At 38.0% G+C, this 22,078-nt stretch overlaps 3 protein-coding genes across 5 annotated transcripts; 1 reads left to right on the top strand and 2 right to left on the bottom strand.

The window, feature by feature from the left end:
• The first annotated feature begins 403 nt into the window (after positions 1 to 403).
• Positions 404 to 4,864, top strand: ALDH3H1 (aldehyde dehydrogenase 3H1). The gene is made up of 10 exons (XM_008783371.5): positions 404 to 708; positions 915 to 983; positions 1,108 to 1,204; positions 2,328 to 2,534; positions 3,062 to 3,177; positions 3,288 to 3,392; positions 3,475 to 3,647; positions 3,730 to 3,820; positions 4,019 to 4,168; positions 4,361 to 4,864. Exons 1-10 carry the CDS (start codon positions 472 to 474, stop codon positions 4,601 to 4,603), a joined length of 1,488 nt encoding a protein of 495 aa, XP_008781593.3. The 5' UTR covers positions 404 to 471; the 3' UTR covers positions 4,604 to 4,864.
• A 1,100-nt stretch (positions 4,865 to 5,964) lies between these two features.
• On the bottom strand, positions 5,965 to 15,081 carry LOC103701344 (putative L-ascorbate peroxidase 6, chloroplastic/mitochondrial). 3 transcript variants are annotated; one of them, XM_039133506.2, is made up of 12 exons: positions 14,647 to 15,081; positions 14,356 to 14,538; positions 11,896 to 12,016; positions 11,725 to 11,825; positions 11,555 to 11,642; positions 10,637 to 10,704; positions 10,469 to 10,555; positions 7,072 to 7,146; positions 6,919 to 6,996; positions 6,737 to 6,841; positions 6,512 to 6,592; positions 5,965 to 6,388 (listed from the first exon to the last, which is right to left on the bottom strand). In XM_039133506.2, the coding sequence occupies exons 1-12, from the start codon at positions 14,863 to 14,865 to the stop codon at positions 6,383 to 6,385; spliced, it is 1,212 nt and encodes a 403-aa protein (XP_038989434.2). In that variant the 5' UTR covers positions 14,866 to 15,081; the 3' UTR covers positions 5,965 to 6,382. The 3 variants fall into 3 exon arrangements, with proteins under 3 accessions (XP_038989434.2, XP_038989433.2, XP_038989432.2); XM_039133505.2 differs by having other exon boundaries at positions 5,965 to 6,241; XM_039133504.2 differs by having other exon boundaries at positions 5,965 to 6,241; positions 6,512 to 6,841.
• A 2,906-nt stretch (positions 15,082 to 17,987) lies between these two features.
• LOC103701345 (DNA-directed RNA polymerase subunit 10-like protein) lies at positions 17,988 to 20,291 on the bottom strand. The gene is made up of 4 exons (XM_008783373.5): positions 20,136 to 20,291; positions 19,880 to 19,938; positions 18,375 to 18,469; positions 17,988 to 18,268 (listed from the first exon to the last, which is right to left on the bottom strand). The coding sequence occupies exons 1-4, from the start codon at positions 20,169 to 20,171 to the stop codon at positions 18,243 to 18,245; spliced, it is 216 nt and encodes a 71-aa protein (XP_008781595.1). The 5' UTR covers positions 20,172 to 20,291; the 3' UTR covers positions 17,988 to 18,242.
• Between the last annotated feature and the right edge of the window lie 1,787 nt (positions 20,292 to 22,078).

Below are 22,078 nucleotides of genomic sequence, written 5' to 3'. Positions count from 1 at the left end.
TATATAGCTGACAGAAGTTTGTTGAGACTCACTGCAGAGTCCTAATTATATTAAAATTATTATTCAGTTGATCATTAGTTTTAATAGTTTTAGAATTCTGTTTTTAGTTTTATTCTTTTTTTATTTTTTTAAAATAGTTATTTTTATTCTTCATAGTTATCGGATCTTATCAGAATATTAGTTTTTGAATTTGAATAAAAATTTAAAACTCCGATTTTGGCGTCTCTATAATTTTAAACTATAATTTGTTGCGATTACGAAGGTATAGCGACAAAAAGATATATTATAATCTTAATAAAGCCTGCGTGGCATCCATTTTTTTTTAATCTCTCTCTCTCTCTCTCTCTCTCTCTCTCTCTCTCTCTCTCTATATATATATATATATATATATATTGTATATGTTAACCCTTGGCCGACTTTTTCTTCGTTTTGTTTCTATCTATTGGATTTCCGTGGAGTTGAGATAAGGGGATGGATAGCGGAAAGAAGCCGGCGACGATGGGCGGAGGAGGATTCGATGGCGAGAGGGCGGCGGAGATGGTGGCGGAGCTGAGGGAGACCTTCAGGTCGGGGAGGACGAGGAGCCTCGAGTGGAGGGCGGCGCAGTTGAAGGCTCTCGTGAGGATGATCGAGGAGAAGGAGTCCGACATCATGGGCGCCCTCTATGCTGACCTCGCCAAGCCACAGCTCGAGTCTTACCTTCACGAGGTCGTCCAGTTCTTCTCCTCTTCCTTCTCTTAGGTTTCTCTGTTTTCTTCTTGGTGTGGAATCGATGGATTCAGTAAGATGTCGAATTTGATAGTTTTTGGCTTTGATTGGTGATTGGGAAAGGGGGATGGAGCCGAGCGATCCCGTTGCGGTACTTTTTATGCTACGGGAATAAATTCATGGACTAATGGATTCTTATGATGCAGATTTCGCTGGTAAAGTCTGCATGTTCATTTGCTCTCAAACAATTGAAACGTTGGATGAAACCAGAAAAGGTATTTGATGAAGCAATTCTTTTTTTTTTTTTTTTTTTGGTGATTAGGAAAGAATACGATGATCACTGGAATGCCAAACTTTAAGTTTAGTTGGCTGACATCATTCACTGTGACATCTGGGCAGGTGCCAGCTTCTATTACAACTTTTCCATCAACAGCAGAAATTGTGTCAGAGCCTCTAGGTGTTGTGCTGATCATTTCAGCATGGAACTATCCCGTTTGTAAGTAGAGAAATTCATTTCTGAAGTTACATTTGTGAAAGTTAATTTAGCGAAGTTGATATATCATCTGCAGGATTTCATATCCTCTTCGTTAACTGGGCGTGCGATAATCTCAAGTGCATAACATAGCTAAAAAAACAATCATCTTAGGATAACAGAATGAAGAATTTCATATGCTTTTTCTTGGTTAGCAGTGCTACAGAAAATTTAATTTGGCATTGGGTCCTTCATCAGAACATAAATAGTTTATTTATTCTTTAGCACGGTTTGATTCTTTTGGTCGAATCAAAAAAAAAAAATATTCCAAGTATGGACATGGTTTAGTTTCTGATAAAAGACAGAATATATGTGCAGTTATCTGATTGTCATGATGTTTGCCTTCATGTATTCTCCTTGACAGGATACACTTGGCACCATGAGAATAACACATAATGAATTATCTTTTGAATTCCTATGCGTTACACTATGAATCTTCGATTAGCCAATGTGTCTCGTTTTGAACATCAATCTATGAAGGAACAGATCTAGGATCTTTCTTAATTGCAATAATAAATGTATAATACATCCATGCCATTTGAATTGGAATGTTTAGTAATAAGAAGTTTGTATGTACAAACAAAAGATGTTTTGGGAAGAACTTGTGGGGGGTCTTTGATATTAGGGTTAGAGATCAATGCCCTCAATATTTATAGGAGTAATACTGAATTGCCAATAGAGGACTAGTTTGCTATGCCTGGTGGAAAGTGGAAGCGGCAGTAAGCTTGAGTTGAATGATGTAAGAAGAGGGGAAGTCTTGACATACTAGAAAGGTAATAATAATGTATGCACCAGTGAAGATTAAGGCTTCCGTATATTTTAACACTTCGGTGCTGTCTACTACCAAAATACATCAATTTGGCTTCCTTTGTCGTTTGATTTTATTCTGTGGCCATTAAGTCTATTTTTCTGCTCTGGTTTCTGCTCTGGAGATAATTTTGAAATGCCATATTTCCTTTATGATTTCCATCTTGTTTAGATTTTACTTATGGTCGGTGATAATGATATTTTTCATGAATGGATCATAATTTCTTACAATTAGGATGCATTTCCATAACAGAAACTATAATTTTTCCCCCTTTTTCAGTGTTATCTATTGACCCAGTCATCGGAGCCATTGCAGCTGGTAATGCTGTTGTTTTAAAGCCATCAGATCTTGCGCCAGCCACATCATCATTATTTGCAAGAATATTACCAGATTACATAGATAACTCTTGTATAAGAGTTGTTGAGGGCTCTATCCCTGAGGCGACTGCGCTTTTGGAACAAAAGTGGGATAAAATATTTTATACAGGTTTTTTTACTTACTTCTTATGCCTCTTGCTTTGGGAAGGTCTAACATTAAGTGAATATCAGAACACTAGATTCCTGACTTTGCTTTCTCTGTTCTGAAAAATGTATATCATCTGAGGCCTTATTATGCATAGATATTAACACTTAGCCCAGCTTCATCAATTCTGTTATTATTTCAATTTTTTCTAACTTGTTATCCATTGTATGTATAATTAAATGTGGAATTGTATGTAATGTGCAAATACAATCAGTTTAGTGCTGTGGGGTTATGTTTGTCCCAGCACTGAGCTGTACCAATACTCTTGGAACTTTATTTATGGTTGATTAGCGTAGTCTACATATATCTCAGTCTTTTGGATTCATGTTACTTAAGTTATAAAATTGTCATTGATGAGCATAATACCAAGGTAAAAAAAGGGGTCAGATTAAATGATATGCTTCTGTTGAACATCTTGATTGTTAATGTCAAGTGTTCATATGTCCGAGCTTCCGTTCTGCTCAATGACTTGAGAGCTTTGAACCATATAGGTAATGGAAATGTAGGCCGCATTGTGATGACTGCAGCTGCAAAGCATCTAACACCAGTAGTTTTGGAGCTCGGAGGAAAATCTCCTGTTGTTGTTGATTCAAATATTGATGTAAAGGTAATTGTATTTCTATTTTTTTCAATGAAGAAACCTGTCATATTAGTTGTATTTCAGATTAGTTGTAGTTCACTAGTGAATCTGATTTGGACTTCATTGTATCTCTAAAGGTTGCAGCGAGGCGAATTGCTGTGGGCAAGTGGGGATGCAACAATGGACAAGCTTGCATTGCTCCAGATTACATTATAACAACTAAATCATTTGCTCCAATATTGGTTGGGATATCTATACAGAAGTTAATATGAGTGATTTCATCTGCTACTCTTGTTCTCATCTGTCGATTTTGACCTTTTATAGGTGGACTCCTTAAGAAGAACTTTGGAGAAATTTTATGGGGAGGATGCATCAGAATCTAAAGATTTATCTCGCATTGTGAATGCTAATCATTTTAAACGCTTGACAAGTCTCTTGGATGATGAAAAGGTTTCTGGCAAGATAGTCCACGGAGGCCAGCGGGATGAGAAGCACCTGTAAAAATCAATTGTCTTCTTTTTTTGATCATGGTGATTAAAAGGCTGTCAAATCTTTAACGTCGTCTCCATGTCTTTGCAGATATATAGCTCCTACACTCTTATTAGACGTTCCACATGATTCATTAATAATGAAGGAGGAAATATTTGGTCCATTACTTCCAATTATCACAGTTAGAAACTCTCCTTGTTGCTCTTCTATTTAAGCTTTAAATCAATTTTCATTGCGCCTCTAGCCTACATTACAGCTCAAACGAGCTAGTTGCTACTTCTATCATAGAGAAACTAGAAGTTATAGCTTTATAAAAGAAAGTCCTTTTTATTTCATGTTCTCTCACCGAAAAAAGGTATTTTGGTTTTGATTTGTTAAGGTTGACAAGGTGGAAGATAGTTTTGATGTTATAAACTCAAAGTCGAAGCCTCTTGCTGCCTATCTCTTCACCAAGGACAAGAAGCTGGAAGAGAAGTTTGTGAAAATTGTATCTGCTGGGGGGATGCTCATAAATGACACAGTGTTACATGTAAGTTTCTGTTTGCATATACTTGGGACCATGCATGTCTGCCGGTATGTACCCATGCACATGCACATGCACCCCATCTGAGCACAGCCCACAAATTCATACCTTGCATCTGAACGATAAATGCTTAATTCAAATGAGTGAGAAATCCCCTCTTGATCAATTAAATATTCTTGCGGTTTATTTATCATGCAGCTTGCAAACCCTTACTTGCCGTTTGGTGGGGTCGGGGAGAGCGGATTCGGGTCATACCATGGCAAATTCTCGTTTGATGCATTTAGTCACAAGAAAGCAGTGCTGTCCCGTGGTTTTGGTGGGGAAACATCTGCAAGATACCCTCCATATACACCCCAAAAGCAAAAACTTCTGAGGCAACTCCTCAATGGCAGTATCATAGCCCTGTTCCTCGCTCTGATTGGATGGCCTAGAGGTGGTTGATGACTCGTTGTCTTGATGTAGCACGTCGCCAGGCATATATGTTTACATACAAGGTACTAACCTTCACGGGTGGAGGAAACGTAAAAAATAATTGTGTGGGTTCTTAAATTCATAGTTTGTGCATGACTTTTTACGTCTTGCTTATCACATAAGAGTACACAATAACTGTTTCTATGATTTTTGACCTCCTCATCTATTGTTTATCAAAGTATTTCTGCGGAAAATCTGAAATGGAGATCTGCACAAGGTTTTGTTGAACAATTTTTTATAGCAGCGGTCTTGTAGATATAAGAGAAGCAATGATCAGAGACCAGTGTTTTGAGACTCACCAGATTGCTGATTCGACCTTGCATCCCCTAGTGTTTTACTATAAAAGAAAATTAGACGCCTCGGAACCTCGACAGGCTAGAAAGACTTTAGGTTGCTAGAGGAATCAACTGACGCTATGGCTTTGTCAGATGGAGCAACGAAATAAAAGAACTTGCAAAACGAGAGGTCCTTCACCAGGTAAGGCCAATTTTTTCAAGAGGAGGACGCGATCAAGTTTTCAACGGAAAATTGATGAAGTGGCCCGCTAGCTTCACAATATCTAGCCCCTGCTTCAAAACTATATTTTTACTTTCTTCAGGTTCCATATCGCATATATTATGTTGCAATCATCTCAGAGACTCAAAACTCATCAATCGAATCTTGAAACTTCCCATCAGTACCTATAACTTTCTAGGTTTCTTTGTTGACCATTGCGCCACACTATTTTTTTTTTTTTTTTGGTACGGTTCACATCCTACAAATATAAATACAACCTACAAGTTTAAAAAATAGGAAACAACATAAAAGCTTCATGGTTCGTTCAGACAAAATCCTATACTCATAAATAATAATAATAAAAAAAAAAAAAAAAAAACAACTTAGCCAGCAGCATTATTTGTCTTCATGGCTAATAAAAGTCACACTCCCCTAGTAATAGGCCGGCCTACCGACATGAATGTGCCTAGGGATACCCGGACCGTAAGAATGCGCATGTGAACGCGCCATGTGAACGTGCCAAGGGATACCCGGACCGTAAGCATGCAAACTTTCTCTAGGAGCCGCCGCATGTGCAATTTAAGGCAGAGGCCAATAAATGAACCTCTGCATCGACATGTACTAAGCGGAATGAAAAGGACCCGACAGTTGACCGAGCCCCATAATAGCCGGGCAGGGCAGCTAAAAAGCAAGGCAGTCCTAACGACAGGTGGAGCGGCCACCTTGGACAAACAAATGTGGTCCAGCCAGACATTAGACTTCACGGACAAATGGGACGCCGAGCAGTTTCCTAGAATCTGCATCACCCAACATCAGTTATTCCCCAAGTGTCCAAGTTTTCATGAAAAACTATATTCATTGCTCAAACTTTACTCCATGCGAACACACACCATGTCCTAGTACCAGCGAGATGGCACCAATGATAGGTGAAAAACACAGAAGCCGAAACAAAAATATTGTTCAGTTTCCAAGCAGAGATGTCAAAAATGCCAAGGCTGCAACCAGGATCATGATATTGAGGAAGTAATTGGACTTGAGAGGCTTATCTGGGCTGCCTCCAACCGCTTCATATTCTGCTCTTATCTTCTGTTTCATAGCCTCCGATAGTTCTCTCTGCAATTCAAATACAAGGCTCATTTATTTCTTTATTTTCTTAATCTCTTTTCCAAATTTTAAGTATTCACGCTGTTGGAAACGCTTCATCTTGTGTTATTAAAAGACGCAGCAGAAGAAAAGATGATATGTTGATTTTTTTTAAGCCTGCAAACCATGAGAGCACACAGTAAATTTTCTTTACGAAGTGGTCTCGCATATCCATGCCAGAAATAATAATTCAGAAGTGGGAAAAATTTTGTTGGCGAGTGGGGAGGGTTAGCAACCTACCTTCTTTTCACCAGAAGAATACTTTGCTGCCACAAATTGCTCCGGTGCTGCGCTTTTTGAGTCATCATCTATTGAGATACCCTGGCCGATAATCCCCACAGCATGAGTATTATTTTCAAGAGACTGAAGATAAATTGCATCTCCCCTTTCTTTTAATTGGTCATATAAATAAAAAAAATGATTGAATAACAAGCAAAACCCGACTAATTCAATGCAATGACTAACCTCTGGAGGATCAAATTTGGCACCCAGATTGCTAAGTTTAGCATGAGCTTCAGCATAATCCTTGAAAAATGCATCCTGATCCTCCGCATATTTCTCAGCATAAACCTGCAAAAATTAGAACTCGTCAGACATATGTCCTTGAGTTGGATCATCCTGAAGGCAGCACGAGTTTCCCTGTTTACCTTGAAAGATGGGTCCTCAAACAAAACAGCATCTGTAGGCAAAACTAGTAGATCTTCATCCCTTCGTTCTTTGATGTCCTAATCAGATTTGTGTATTAGATTCTTCATCCAGTCTGATGAAGGGTTTGTGGCGCACCAGGAAAAAGATCTTACCTTGAAGTAGCTGTTGTCGAACTTCAACCATTGCACTGTCCATGACTGTCCTCCAGGTGCTCCAGGTCCATCCATCTATAAAGCAGCAGATACAAGTCAACAAAATGATTTTACCAAGCACAGCATACAAAATCACGCACTGGAGCATAGAAAACTCGTCAAGTGACAAGTCAAATTAAGTCTACATAAAGACAAGTTGACTAATATATACACACACACACATTCTGGAATGAGCAATAACTAGGGACCGAGGATCGAGAAAATGCTGCATGTACAGAGCATGCAGAGTTAGATGATATGTCTGCAGAAGCAGCAGAGCCAACTTAGCACTCAGATGATGAGGTTCTTCAACTTTGTATAAAGAAACAGGATTCCCTAAGGCACTAAAATTCTCTCTTTTTTTGGTGATACAGGCTGGGGATACCCACAAATCTACATTCTTAAAAATAAAACACCATACATATCAGCATATACCATACCAGGGGTGAACATCTAGAGGAATCGACATAAGGGAGGCACTAAAATTCTTACATTCCAATGCAAAAGGTAAAATATACAGTTAAACTAAAGCAATATACTCAAGCAGGAGCATACCAGCTGTCACTCTGCACTGCCCTTCCTAATATCCACTCTTTTAAAAATGTTAAATAGGAACATCAGGAACAAAATAAGATAAAACACATAAATCTAAACTTTCACGGCTTGCATCAGAATTGCTCATACTTACTAGGATATATGTTCCATCAGAGAATATTAGTCTAGACTCTAGAGTTCTGTTTCCTGATCTGGCAATCCCCTCATCTTATATCAAATGCAGTAGATAATGGTCAAATGACATGTTTATAATTCCCAATTCCATATTGCATATCATAAATAAAATGATATATAGACTTTCTTTAGAACTCAATATCTTTTAGGAGCTACAATAATGAATTAATGATATCCATGTACTTGCAAGTTTGAAGGGTCCAAGAATTTGTGAAAGAAGTATCCAAACACATACCAACCATGTCTTCAATGCAAATAAAAACTTCAACATATAATACGCTTAGACATTTCATGTTGTAATGTCCAAATGACATCATTTTCGCTTATCAGCACTTGACACATTTAAAGAACAGTGCACTTAGCACTAGGGAAAAATGAAAAAAAAAAGTTTTTTTTACTAGAGTTACTACAAGCAAAATTTTAATGGTTCACATTTAAAAATGTGAGTATTTTAAATTTAAATTTAATGAATTAGACATCTTAAAAGACATTCATGACAATTCTAAAGTTAAAAATTTCTTCCATGAAAAACTAGAAGCTCCTTCCATCATATTCAGACTATGTAACAAGAATAAGAAACTTTATATTGTGCATATTTTTGTCACGAATTAAGTCTACAAGTATTAAAACTTTTAGCTGTAACGTACTAAAAACATATTTTCTTTTACAAGATCTAATGAAGTCTGAGCACATTACAAGCTCTAACACAGCTGTTCTTAATTATCTGTTACAGACTAATCTAGCATAGTTGAATTTTAGCCATAAGTATTAAAATTAGTAAATTATAACCTAAAACTTAACATTGCAAACTCTCTGATATAAACAGAAAAAGTTATACATCTGGAAAAACCATCAAAATCATTGGCGAGCATGATGATGCCTAGTATAGCTATTTGATGAAGAATCAAGTATAAAAGGCTCTTCTATTTGAATTATTCTTTCCATTTCACCCAATGTTAAGTTGCCAATGCTAAAATTCTTCCCTAGATCTGCATTATATCCATACGGTATGCTTCGGTCTGTGACCGGTAAAGCTTGGAGTTGCTTATGGTCCAGGCTTGTGGTAGGCCACCCTAGCCTAGGTCCATTTTGATTTTTTAGGCATCAAGTTGAATTCTTGGACCAGGCCCAGCTCGTAAGGCTAGTTCAGACAGCCCAAGAACCAAGCCCAACCTAAATTATCCGACAACAAAATAATTCATGAAACATGCCGACCTCAGATGACTGGAGCATGCTGACACTGCCAATTCCCTATTTGGAGGATATATATTATTGGGATGGTCAGCAGAGGGTGCACCAAACGTTTGAGGCTTTATGTTGAACTAGAATCAGGAAAAGAGCGAGTCTTTCTTGCCCAAAACAATTTAAGGACCTTACATATAGGTTTGGGTCACCTCAAACTGATTAACACAAGCATATTTGATGAGGCCCAACTCTATGGGCCTTATATTGACCCAATCTTTTTCTTCTTCTTTCCTTACTTTCTTTCTTTTTCTTCTTCTTTCCTTCCTTTCATTCTTTCCTTTTAATCTTCTTTGCTTCCTCTCTTTTTTCCTTTTTTTCTTCTTCTTTTCCATATTCAGTCTAGCATTAGGGGAATCCATTACGGAAACAGGGGTAGTATTATAAAGGGCCAACAAGATGTTGTTCCTTCATTTTTTTTGCATGAGTTTGTTAATGTAAATGTTAGTAAGGAGAGGATAAATTGTTTCCTTCTTTTGCTATTAGCTGATCTAAAGGCTTTTATGATTATTGATTGCACAAGACTAGAGAAAAAGGACAACAAAGACACAACTTTGACCCTGTTGGCTGTAGTTCCAGCTTCTATATGTGAGAATTAACAAGAAGAAAAACATAATTCAAAAAGAACCCAAAACTGAAATTTTTCTGCACAAAACAAGGGAAGAGAATGAACTAGAACAGAGCAGACTTTTCTTCTTTCCAGCACTCCAAACAAGTTTTTATACACGGAGAGTACATCCAGTAGGAAGCTTACAACACATAGACTTCAGCCACCCAACTAAACACAACATTACAAAGTTAACTAACAAAATATTAAGTTAACTAAGAGAACTTAATTAAACATAACGATGAACAGTGCTGTGAACAGTAAATTCTGCATTTCCAGCAAATTAACCTCAACACCTACATATAAGCCCCAAAAAAACAAACTTATTACTTAGAAAAAAGAAAGAGCTAAGGGCTTGTTAATTTCTGCTACACATGGATGGTTACTTTAAAAGTCCCTTTGACGTACATAAACCTTAATTGGGTACTTTGAATAGTAACCAAGGCTTAGTTGGGTACTTTAAAAATACATTATGGTATTTTTAAACACCCATAAACCTTAAAATAATACAAATAAAAATAAGAAAGCAAAAAAAAGCCAAAAAATATTTTGCCGGTACCAAACTGGTACATAAATGTAGGTACGGCACAGTTTGGTATCGTACCATATTGGTTAGGTACCGATGCTACCTAGTATCAATACTTCGGGCTTTGGTTTCCCAAAAACCAGTTGTTACAATTAGGCAAGATTCTAAATAAGACGGTCTTAAAAAATGTATCTACAATTAGCAACTATCCTGGCGCCTACAAGTTGAATGGCAAAAGGAATGAAATAACATACTGTATACTTCGTTTCTGATTTTCCCCAACCACTACGCTCTGGTCTGGACCTTCCTAGCGTATGTGCACCAGATAATGCAACAATCTCCTGCAACAAAACATCCTAGTTTGATGGAAGGCTACTGGCATATAAATAAAACCAAGCTGGTAGCATGAAGTATGTGAAAACCTTGTCGTTAAGGCCCATTCTGTAGAATACGTCCCGCAAATGACCAGCAGGTGAAGGTGGGCCAGCATCTAAACACAGAACCTGACAATGTTATTGAAATGAAAAGCAAAAGCAGGTACACGTGTGACATCAAAACTCAAAAACAAAAGCATCATAAATAACACCTCCTTACATCATCTTCAAAGTTGTGATCAACTAACTAGCATGAACTAACTAGCATGCTTGTTCCCATTTTAAGCCAAACTAGGTGATGCATCAAAGTACATGGATGGTGACATGTGATAAGGTGTCTACATTGATGATATAACGTATATGTTGCAGGGTGATGGTTACAATGATGATAGCATGGTAGTAGTGAGTAGTGACAAGCAGCTGGAATATAGTGGCACTGGTGTATGGTGTGGCACGATACTAGTGTTATCAATAGATATATGGACAACCATGGAAAATGGGTGACTGATGGAGAAGAAGTGGCTTGAGACAGAAAAAAGCAGAAGGGTGGCCCACCATGGTGGTGCCATAAACTCATTCTGCAAATGGATTTAAATGATTTAAATAGTAATATAACACTTATTGTACAAAAAAAATTTAGTATGAAACAATTTCATTTAGTAAATGTTAAACTAAAAACAATGCAAAACGAACTTTTCTTATGCTTCTGGAATTTTCAGGAACAGTTAATGATGATTGATGAGAAGGATCTAATCACATCATTAAAATTCTTCTCATATAGTACATTCCCAAGGAGAAGATAGAATCACTTTCTTCACAACTAGCTCAAATTTTTTGTTACCATATGTTTTGCCTCATCAAGTCTAATGCTCAAAAAAGAGACAACCATTACTTAAATGCATGGAGTGTTTGTCTCTGCTGCAACGCACAAAAGACAACTGTCAAATACCTATACTGCCGTCTTACCAGGAAGCTTTCCCTCAGGTGGGCACTGCTCAGGTCCAGATACATCTACTCTTCCATACTTCATAGGGATTTTGGGACCGCCAGCCTCCTGAAAGTGACAATAATGCAAGATATAAATAGCCATACAACTAAAAAAGACATGCAATTGGACAAGCTTGATAGAAAAGGACCTCAATAGCTGTAGCACTGGCTAGCTGGAACAAGTCTGCATAAGTAACACCTGAATATTTGTCCTTGATAGGCTGAAGAAGCTTTAAAGCATTTACAAGACCTGCAAAGAAACGTGTAAGCATTCCTGCATAGTAACAAAATTTACATTGCATGTGGCAGAGAATCACTACCAGCATTGGCTGCGTGTTTTAGCTCTATTTCAAATCTCAGGCTTCCATTAGCTCCACCCCGCTGTGGCCACTCTGCAATATTCTTGTCATATGTACCAGCATCATGCCATCCCAGACGAACCTGTACCAATACGACAGTCAATAATGATGCCTTCTTTGCAAATGTTATCAGTGATATTTCTTGAAAGGATAATTGGATTTCAATTACTTAAAATTGTTGCTAACATAAGCACCAAGCAGCATTTTGACATCAAAATAACATATATTTTTTGCACAATTATTAATTTCTAGCACTACTTTACCTTAGTAAGTTTGGATGTTATTGTAAGCTGGCAACCAATAAACAGGCTACCTTTTCCATCTTTCTAGATCAAGTCATTCTGATGGCTCTGATTGTTACCCTCAAGCAAAAGGAAACCTTGATGCCACTAAAGAATTTAAAGAAATGTTTAAAAAAGAAGAAGAAGAGATATTTGCCTTGCAAGATTTATACTTTGGAATGTGACTAGTCAGGATAAAAAAGGATGCGTGTAACTTATCCTTGGATAACTAGTGCTATCCATTCCATCTAGAAAGAGGTGCAATAAATGCACCTGAACATAGATAAAGAAGAATTTCAAAACAGCGCTCATTGGTCTCCCTTTCCATAGCAAAACCAAGTTGAGTTTTTGTCAGGCCATTATAATCTCACGTGTATCTATCAAACAAAAAAAAACATCCACTATAACAACATTGAGAGGCTGCAAGACCTATAAAATCTGTATCACAACACTAAGCGCCAAAAGCCTTGCATGAGGACAAGTTAGTGATGGCCCTTTTTGTACCCCAATTCACCATCCATTACTACCAATGGCTCCTTTATCAATCTGAGCTATTTCAGGTTCTTCCTTGAAACTTCCATACATCATACATGTCATCTTAAGTTTTTCCTCATATCCTCAGAACATCAGACAGATCCAAGGCTCTCTCTTACCCTCCTTAAATTACCTCGCATTGGTCTAAACAATCTCAGACAGTCTCCAGCATTTTGTCCTAAGAGGTACAGCACTTTCTTTAATTTGCCATACAATTGCATTAACTTTCTGATACGCCTAGTGCCTATCTTATAAGCATAGATCCTTGTTGTTGTTTTAAATTTTATTTATATGACATGTCAGCTTGACAATTGTCATAGAATTTTTTTCTTGAATCTCAAAGGCATGTTGTGATTAAGCAACAACTGCGCCGCTTCATCCAATCAATGAAACCCATTTGTATTATAATATTCTCAAACACTAAGAATCATTCATTAATTTTGAGGATTATGATTTACTGCAATCTTTCATAAACTGAGAGCCAAATCTGTGAACCTGCCTAAATCCTAAAGCAGTTAAAATTCACAAAGCTTAGAGCTTCACCTAAATACCCTATAACATATTTCTTGAGAGTTAAAGATTTCAAAAGCACGAAGTTAAGAATGAGAAGCCCAGTAATCTTAAGGGTAATCGATTTAATGCAATTTTCAAAGTTCTCAACAACCAACATAAGAGAATATGCCATAAACAGATATACAAGATCACATAAATCAATATCAACCTTGGATGACGAGCGATCTAACTATGTTCACACAACATATTTAAAGGAAGAAAAGTTGTCAAGATTCTTGGTCGAATGCAAGAAGCAAATCTGCTCGACAGTTATTGAGGTATCAAGAACTAGGTACTCAGAAAAGACTTTTTTAAACATGATAAATACCTTAAACCTATATTACTTACATAATCTAAGGTCCAAAGCTTACGGGATTCTCTTCAAGAAACATGGGATTTTCTTTCAAGAATAATGGAATTCTCTTCTGTGATTGGATAAATATGGCAAGCAATCCAATTTAACTCAATAGGATTCACTTCCAAGAACTATGTCTGCAATGGAGTGATCCATTATATTTCTTATATGGAACGTGTATTGTTACAGTGACATGAATCCATAGATTCTAGGTCACAATCATCTCAAACTGATAGGATATAAAGCCAAAGCAACAGCAAACACCTTTCAAGGAACTGATATCAGATCCCACACAATAACTTTTGAAAGACATTCATATCCACCAAATAATTCAAATAAATTCCATAGGTTCCTTTTGCAAACCTATGGATTCAATTAACCCAAATCTTGCCTCCTCTGGCTAAACCAATCCATTTCACATCAAACCTCATTTTTTCCATGATTCAATCAAGAAAACACCAATCCTCGAATGCGGAATTCTACTTCAAGAACTTGAACCAAAACAGTGAAACAAGAACTTGAATAACTTTTTTACTCCATAAACACGCACCAAAATGAAAAATAAATAAATCGAACAGAATTAGGCGACCCAATCCAAATCCAAATCACCTATCCACTTAACCCCACCGATCATTCTACTATTTTAAAAAAAAAAAATCAAGAAATGCTGCAAATGGATTCAGCGGAGAAAAACTATACCAGAATCGGGTGGCAGAAGCTGGTGTTAAGTAGCCCCCTGATGTCCTCTCTCGCGCTCTTCAGCTGCGCCGGATCTGACGCCGAGCACATGGCGGATGAGCTCATAGCGCGGCTCCTTGCTGCCGGATCTGACGCCGAGCACATGGCGGATGAGCTCATAGCGCGGCTCCTTGCTGCCGGTCTCTAAGAATTCCAAGTTCCAACATAGCCAAGAGAAAAATACATAAGCCAAAAACGATCAATTTCCTGATTTCCTGATCAATGTAACTACCGGTGGCTAAGAGGGCGAACCTGGCAGAGACCGAGGCGGAGGGAGGAGAGAGGCGAGGAGGGGCGGAGGCCGGCGGCAGGGAGGAGGCGGGAACGGAGGCCGGCGGCGGCGCAAGGCGGAGATGGGAGGACGGGGAGGGACGATCGGGTCACGGACGCCCGCTTGGAGGAGGCGGCGGCGGGGGGAAGGAGGCAGGCGCCGAGGCGGGAGGCCGCGGTGGATGAGAGCCGCTCCGCCATCTCTCTACTCAGTAGCGCTGGCTAAACGAAGAAACCTAAGCGAGGACAGGAAACGGCGCGGTTTGGCTTTTGCGTGCCCCGAAGGCCACTGGTTTCGCCCTTATGTCGGCGTCTGACCAATCGAGCGTGGCCAATGAGAGGAAGACAGGTGGGTAGGCGGTGTTCTAAAAATAGAGAAAAATATTGGGCTTCGAGAGGCTTCCTATTGTTGTGTTTGGTGGGCATTTTGCTCTCACGAGGAGGTTAGGTTGCAAGGTTTCAAAGATTTGCGCCGCCTGTGGCGGTGTGGTCCTTGGTCTTCTGGACCAAACTCAGATGGTGACTACTGACGCTGTCTTCATTTCATTCGTGGGCTGCTATGAGTTTGAGAAAGAGGCGGCGAATAAGAAGAGATTTGACTATGCCCTTCCGGTCAAAATATATATATATATATATATTTAAGAAGACTAATGAAGCTGTTGATTGTAGCTTCATATGCAACCAGTTACTCCGAACGGGTTGGAGAAAAAAAATTATCTAAAATACTCCAAAATTTATTATTTTTTAATTTTATTGGACGTATCCGTATTAAAATTATATAAATTATTTATTCTAGCAAAAAAAAAAAAACAGTTGGAGCCCATCTTATTTTTCACTACAGGCATCTAGTTTTTATGATGGTATGATTCTCTGCCTTAGAACGAACAATTTTAGTTTTAGTGTTAAAATAATAATTATTATGATAGCAATATAATGATGAGAGTTGAAATTATTTCTCAAATCACTATTTACTGTATAAAAATTGTTATTTTTCACGATGCTAAATCTTCTGGGAGGAGAAATGATTAACAGAAATGCTTTAAAATATTATTTTATTTAAAGAACAATATAGGGGAATGTTGGATACTCGTAAACAGCTCTGGTGTTTGTTTGCAGGGATTGCAGCTGTAACACTAAAAAAGAGGAGCCCACGAGTCATCATCTCCCAAGATCCTAAATCCTAATCCCTCCTTCCCGTCCCCCCTCGTCCTCACAATATCACAGGTTGCCTCCCTTCCCACCACTCAGATCTCGCGGACTCGTCTCCCTATTCTTCCCAAATGCTGCGTTCCTTCATTCAAAATCCAAGCTTGTCTACGAAAGATCCTAAAGATCTTGAAGCCATTACCCTTCTAAAACCGGTGCCTGCTTAAAGGCGAGGTTTTTTGGAGCTATTTGCGCTCTTCGTGGAAAAGAAAAGACTGTAGCTTGATGAGAACTGAGAGCTCTTTGGTTTCCATGTCAAGACAATATTTTACATTTTATATATTTAAAACAGCATGATATATGTTTCTTGCAACTTACGAAACCATGTTCCTCACTACTATATCCAACTACTTTTGAATCCCTTCCATTCTAGTCCTTTTGATGCTCTTGGGGCCCAAAATCAGCATCCAGTTTATAGAACTCGCATGGTATACAAATCAATTTGTCAGCCATTTAAAGAAGATAGCCATTAAACATGGAGATATAATGTATATGAAAAATAAGTTATAAAATAATATACTCTTAGGTCCAATCCTCAAAGCTCTAGATCACTTCTAGGAGCCTATATGCATGTATGTAATCAAATTACACTTGGTGTAGTCTAGGAGTCTCACATGAATAATCTAAGCTTATGAATGTGATCCATTATTTTTAAACTGCTTACATAGCAAAAATCATATAATTTGTAGGCTTCTATTCTATGCATCAAATAATAAAAAAGTATGCATTATTTCTTATCATTTAAACTTTTCAGGTGGATGATTGGAATGCAAGCAATACATATTAACAAATTAGTTTAATCAGATACTGAAGCTGATTAGAATGTTTCATAGGTACAAAGGTTCCAATTTCCAGTGTATATCATCAATCAATCACAATGTGCTGGTGTATTTATTTATCTTTTGCAAAAGCACTGAGTCCTCAAATTAGATACAATCTTCAAGTAACCATGATTAATAATAATCACGTCGAGTGACTCATTTGATTCGAAGGAAAATGATCTTGTGGGTTCAGCCATTTCTTTGTACCTCCTTACTGTTGACATTATTAGTTGGAGGTGATGGTCTCGTTTTAGATTTTATCTCGATCAAAATATGATGGAGATGTTTTTCTTTTTTCCTTGTTTTTTAATGCCATTCATCAGTTTACTTTGTCAAGGAGGCTTTTGCGCTCCTAATTCGCCTCGAAAACGTTCATTTCTTAAGACAACAATAGCTACAAATAAGTTTCCATTCGAGCAGTAATAACGTTGATAAGAACTGAAGGAAGAGAAACGGGGATTACAAAGCCTTATTTGGATAAAACAAACTTAGAGAAAAATACATCAAGTCATTAACCTACAGTGCACGCCATAAAATCCGATACAATAGAAGGATCCCAACCTAACGGCAAAAAATAATTAGAAAAAGAAAACAAGAAGTTGCAATCAAAACATTAAAGATGAATGCGGTCAAACATGAGCTCCTTAGGGTAACATTCCAACCTTCCCAACAATGTGAATCTCTAATCTCATGCCCCTAAGTGGCACTCAAACAGCTGAGACCATGAAATGGTTATGAATCTCAAGTAATAAGAAGTTTACACATCAGAGAGCATCGAAGCAAGATGAATAACCCAAGCGAGAAGAAGAAGAGAAACAAAGATTGCTCCAATTAAATCAAGATATAATCAATGCAATGGAGGCAAGCCTTTTAGGTATTATATGACTGGCATATGCCATTGATTCACAGAAAATCAGTTTTACCTTGCAAGTTATATAGTAAGGCAGAGCAGGACGGCCAAGCGCACAAGACGAAGATATAGATATAAAAAGATCTGAAACGCAATATGTACACAACACAATGGCAGGACAGCTGCGGCACCAATTTAAATATGTGAAACAGAACAATCTAAGCATTGGGATAAAGGTAAAAAGGGTTGCGCTAATGACTATGCTGAGAATGATTTTAAGACATCCGATGAAGATTTGAACACTGACCAATGTTGAAGTGACTGTTGCACATATGGCTCCAAATTGATAGGCTAGCATCTGTTGTTTGAAGCCCATCTGTAAAGAGATACCATGCTCACAAAACACCATGATTATTTTTTTTTTAAAAAAAAAAAACTTCAATATATTCATCACCAACACAGTGGATCTCTTAATTAGATTAACAAACAAGCATCAACACAGTATCTTCAACATCTTTAGTGTTTGTAAACTGTCGCTGGCACAGTACATTCACTTCAACTCTCAATTCTGTCTCATGGACCCACTTTTGTAATAAATATAATACAAACTGGACTATCTCCACCAGACGTAAAACTGGATGTCATGCCACCACAATGAGAATCATGATAGCAGGAAAATCCACATGCCACCAGCTATCACCTTAATTGGGGTCTGTTTTCTCAAGAGCTGTTACAGGGCAATAAAAATTATAAAACAGTATATCTGATACAGCATATTTGACATATAAAAAGAACAGCTATAAGACATAAAAATGATCAGTGGAAGAACTTACAATTGTAATTCAGTAACTTCTCAATGAGGTCAACATGAGTCATGAGCATTCGCCTGCAGCAATAGCGAACCAGACCCAAAGCATCCAGAGCATCCCTAGAAGGTTGGCATCAAGAACCCATTATCTTATTGACAATTGTAGCTATAGACAATTGAAGTTGCAGGACGCGTAATTCATCTCAGCATATATTTCAAAAAGGAGTAGAGGCTCATGATTCCTCATCGCTAGCATGCTAGTGCAAAAATTTAACATGCATGTTTACATCTAAATTTCTTTCATTCATTCATTCATTTTTTTTTTGTGGGGGCCAGGGCATTGCAATGCCACTATAAATCTAAGAAAATTTATGGTTCCAATTACTTAAGTCATGAAAAAGAAATATGTAAGGAAATATCGGTGGTCAAACAATAATCAATGAGACTTCCAAGTTCATATCTATAGAACATTCCTTTCATGAAAATAGGCATACTTGAGATGACAGCACATGTAAATGAGTTTGTGATATTTCTGATAATAAGGGGAAAGGTGGGGTCAAAAACTTAGGAATCCATGCCTATAAGAAAGGGTGAAAAGAACATCTTGATATTGTTTTAAGCCTCTGGGAAGCTTTGCTTACAATGTGACAAAAAAGACAGGATATAGATGTGAATCTAATTTGCCAATTTCAGAAGGGATGAAGCAAAACCCACTAACATGTAAGAAATAGGTCACTAAAGAAGGATTAGAAGAGAAGGAACAAAAAAGAGGGTCGACCTTTTTCCTCCTCCAATCAATATTCTATTAAATGATAAATATTGGATGTAGAAAGTAGATCTTTACCCAAAGTCCTAGTTATACATGAACACTTCATGATTTGATTTCATAACCTAGAATCATTTCAACACAGCTATAGCAATCCCTTGCTTGTTAAAAGCAACCTGGTTCAAAATATATGCAAACCCTATCCAAAATACAGGTCCTTAAGAAAAAAAACTGCTCGCAGCAACCCTACTTTAATGTTTCGAAACAATAGTCTGCAGAACACAAGTCCTTGAGGCCTTGACTTATCAAATTTCACTAATAATGATTCTCAAGTTTGCGGCTAAAAAATGCAATCCTAAACTCCATACTTTCTCTGATCTTCTATGATCTTTTCATGTGGTTGTCCAGCACATAGAAAAGCTATATATGTTTCTTCTTCTGTTACTTTCTTTCTCCATTAGCTACAACCACCATAAACATATATTAAGAAATAAGAGGAAACAAAAAATTCCTCTTTCACATCAAGTCCTTTGTCTCTAGGCTACAAGTCCTAAGAACTCCAATATTCGACTACAAATCCAGTGAAGCCCCTTGCCAGTTACCTGGCCAGAGTAGCTAACCAACCCCTCTTCGATTGAGGAGGCATAACCTTCACTTCAATTAGGTCACACGTTCAAAATAGGAGGAAATCCATAGAAAAAAAAAATCCAAAAATTAATGCCAAAAAGGAATAGAAAAGAAGCAGATTGATTGAGGATCCGTACCCCTCAGCGTAATCCGCCTGGAGAAGATCGAGATACGTATCCCACTTGTTGCCAATCACCTGAATGAACAGCAAAAAAATAGATTCATAAACAATGGAGTTACAGGTTATTTTTTTCCCAAAAAAAAAAAAGACGACTTAGGAGGAAGAGGGGTCGGAAAACCCTAGAAACTAAATCCCTAGAGAAGCGTTCGCTGAGGAGATTAAACCCTGATGATAGTGGTGGTGGTGGGATAGAAGAGAGAGATAGAGATAACCTTCCCACAGGTGAAGCAACGCACGGGAATGATCATATCTTTCTTCGCCGGCGCCGGAAATCCGCTTCGTCTCTCGGAGTCGGTTCGCTCGGAGGAGAGGGGGCAGAGTGGCGGAGTGAGGCTTATAAGAGGAGAAGTTTATTTCAGTAGGCCCCTGGTCTAACCATAAAATTATTGATAAACCCCAAGTCACAGGATCCAACAAAGTCGCCAAAACTGATTCATGTTGAAGAAAAAATAATTATTAGCCCTTAGTCGGACGAAAAGCTTTTTTTATCGGTGAACGCTACAAGTTCTTACGTCCTAAAGGCTAAAGTTCCGTCTTAGTAACTTTTATATATATATATATATATATATAACTGATGTCCGAGTATAGAAATTTTTATTTCTATTGCAATCCAAAGCAACTACAATATTACCATTCTACACCTAATATATCCAGTTAATTTAATATCAAATTATAAATACAATACCAACTTATCCCTTATCAATCACTTGTCATATTAATGAATCAATTACTTAGTAATTATCTAATTTTAGAGTTATAATATTTGAATTATCCATATTCTCTATTCTTTTGTAATTGAAAATTAAAATAAATAAAGGGTTGGAGCCTTACATCGATTTAAAAACTAGAGTATAAGATCTCGTTGGACTTGTTCCTGTCCCGATTACTGTAGTCCCATACAAAGCCAAGTATAACTATAAAAATAAATTCGCATAGAAAGATATATGAGGCTAGCTAGATGACAGCGCCCGATTGTTCGAATTGGTCAGCATAACGTAACTCAATCCATCTGATAAAAAAATATATATCTAATCAAGAAAAATGTTAATAGATCAGGGGTTATCAATTATGGATTCAATGGTAGCTAACACAATCAGGTGCAGGAAAGACATGGTCAATTAGATAGCAACGTTTGATGATCCGGATCAATCCATTATGGCCAATCAAGCCAGTCAACTTATGAAATAAGAGTTAGACCATGGTACAGGTAACACAATAAAGACTAATAATGATAGAGTGGAATGGTGTTTGACAATGGTCGAGGTAATGCTATTATGATGGGTGGTCACAACAACATTAGTCTAGAACCCTCTACTAGAGTCAACTTGGGTCCACAAAAGAATAACTGGGACCTTCCTACTGAGTATATAGAACTATGTGAAGAGAGAGAAATAGAGGAAAAGAAAATCAAGAGAGAGAGGAGAGAAAGAGAAAGAGAAAGAGAAAGAGGAGAGAGAAAGAAAAGAGAAGGCTCTTTTCTTCTTCCTAAAATTGGAGAGAACCCACTCTCTCTCTCTCTTCTTCTTCTTCGAATCATTGGCGGCTAAGGCAGCTTGCTCCAGTGGCAGTGGCCTAAGGCGGTCCTTCGCCTCTAGCCTCCCAAGCAATAGTGGCCGGCCCGGGCAAGAAAGAAGGGAGGAAGCAGGTTATCAAAGTAACGATCAAACTCGGCCCGAACCATGGCTATCTCCCCAACCGACGTCAGCTACACGTTTTCAGGGGTCCCAGACGGCAACGAAACCTGGCCAAATTTGGCGGCCGGTGGCGGCAAAACTCGGAAGGACACCGAAACAGGGACCGTTATTTCAGAAGGTATTTCGATGATTTGTCGGCTCAAATCAACATACGAGCAGCTCCAAAACCAGAAAAGAAACAAAAGGAGGCATATGGCAATTATCTCGATCCAGCGAGGTGTTCCCGCGACCCATCCGACAGAAATCGAAGGAGAAAATCTGAAGAGAAGGCTTGGAATCGGTAGCGAGATCTCGGGTTTTCGTCGATGAAACTCAAAGGGGGAGGAAGGAGCTTTAAATAGATTGAATCCGTGGGTTCTGGTCGATGTTGGGATCGCCTTAAGTCTTACGGAGTCTGGCGATATCGAAGGAGGAAGAAAACTCCGATCGAGAGTCTTCTCCTCCATCCAAAGCGCGCAACA

The sequence above is a fragment of the Phoenix dactylifera genome, chromosome 4 (assembly GCF_051530095.1).
Source record: "Phoenix dactylifera cultivar Ajwa chromosome 4, Ajwa_hap1_PhDact_Kaust_v1.1, whole genome shotgun sequence".
Classification (NCBI taxonomy): Eukaryota; Viridiplantae; Streptophyta; class Magnoliopsida; order Arecales; family Arecaceae; genus Phoenix; species Phoenix dactylifera.
This window is presented reverse-complemented; position numbering and strand designations above follow the sequence as displayed.

Excerpts from the sequence above, each read along its gene's own strand:
- ALDH3H1 (XM_008783371.5), top strand. The coding sequence starts at position 472 with ATGGATAGCGGAAAGAAGCCGGCGACGATGGGCGGAGGAGGATTCGAT. Across the intron at positions 984-1,107 it reads GTTGGATGAAACCAGAAAAG|GTGCCAGCTTCTATTACAAC; the intron begins GTATTTGATGAA and ends ACATCTGGGCAG. Across the intron at positions 3,178-3,287 it reads ATTCAAATATTGATGTAAAG|GTTGCAGCGAGGCGAATTGC; the intron begins GTAATTGTATTT and ends GTATCTCTAAAG.
- LOC103701344 (XM_039133504.2), bottom strand. The coding sequence starts at position 14,865 with ATGGCGGAGCGGCTCTCATCCACCGCGGCCTCCCGCCTCGGCGCCTGC. Across the intron at positions 12,017-14,355 it reads GCTTCTGCCACCCGATTCTG|GTTCGTCTGGGATGGCATGA; the intron begins GTATAGTTTTTC and ends GTATTGGTACAG. Across the intron at positions 6,242-6,511 it reads ATTCTTCTGGTGAAAAGAAG|AGAGAACTATCGGAGGCTAT; the intron begins GTAGGTTGCTAA and ends TTTGAATTGCAG.
- LOC103701345 (XM_008783373.5), bottom strand. The coding sequence starts at position 20,171 with ATGATCATTCCCGTGCGTTGCTTCACCTGTGGGAAG. Across the intron at positions 19,939-20,135 it reads GTTGCTTCACCTGTGGGAAG|GTGATTGGCAACAAGTGGGA; the intron begins GTTATCTCTATC and ends CTGTTCATTCAG. Across the intron at positions 18,470-19,879 it reads CAGGCGGATTACGCTGAGGG|GGATGCTCTGGATGCTTTGG; the intron begins GTACGGATCCTC and ends CCAACCTTCTAG.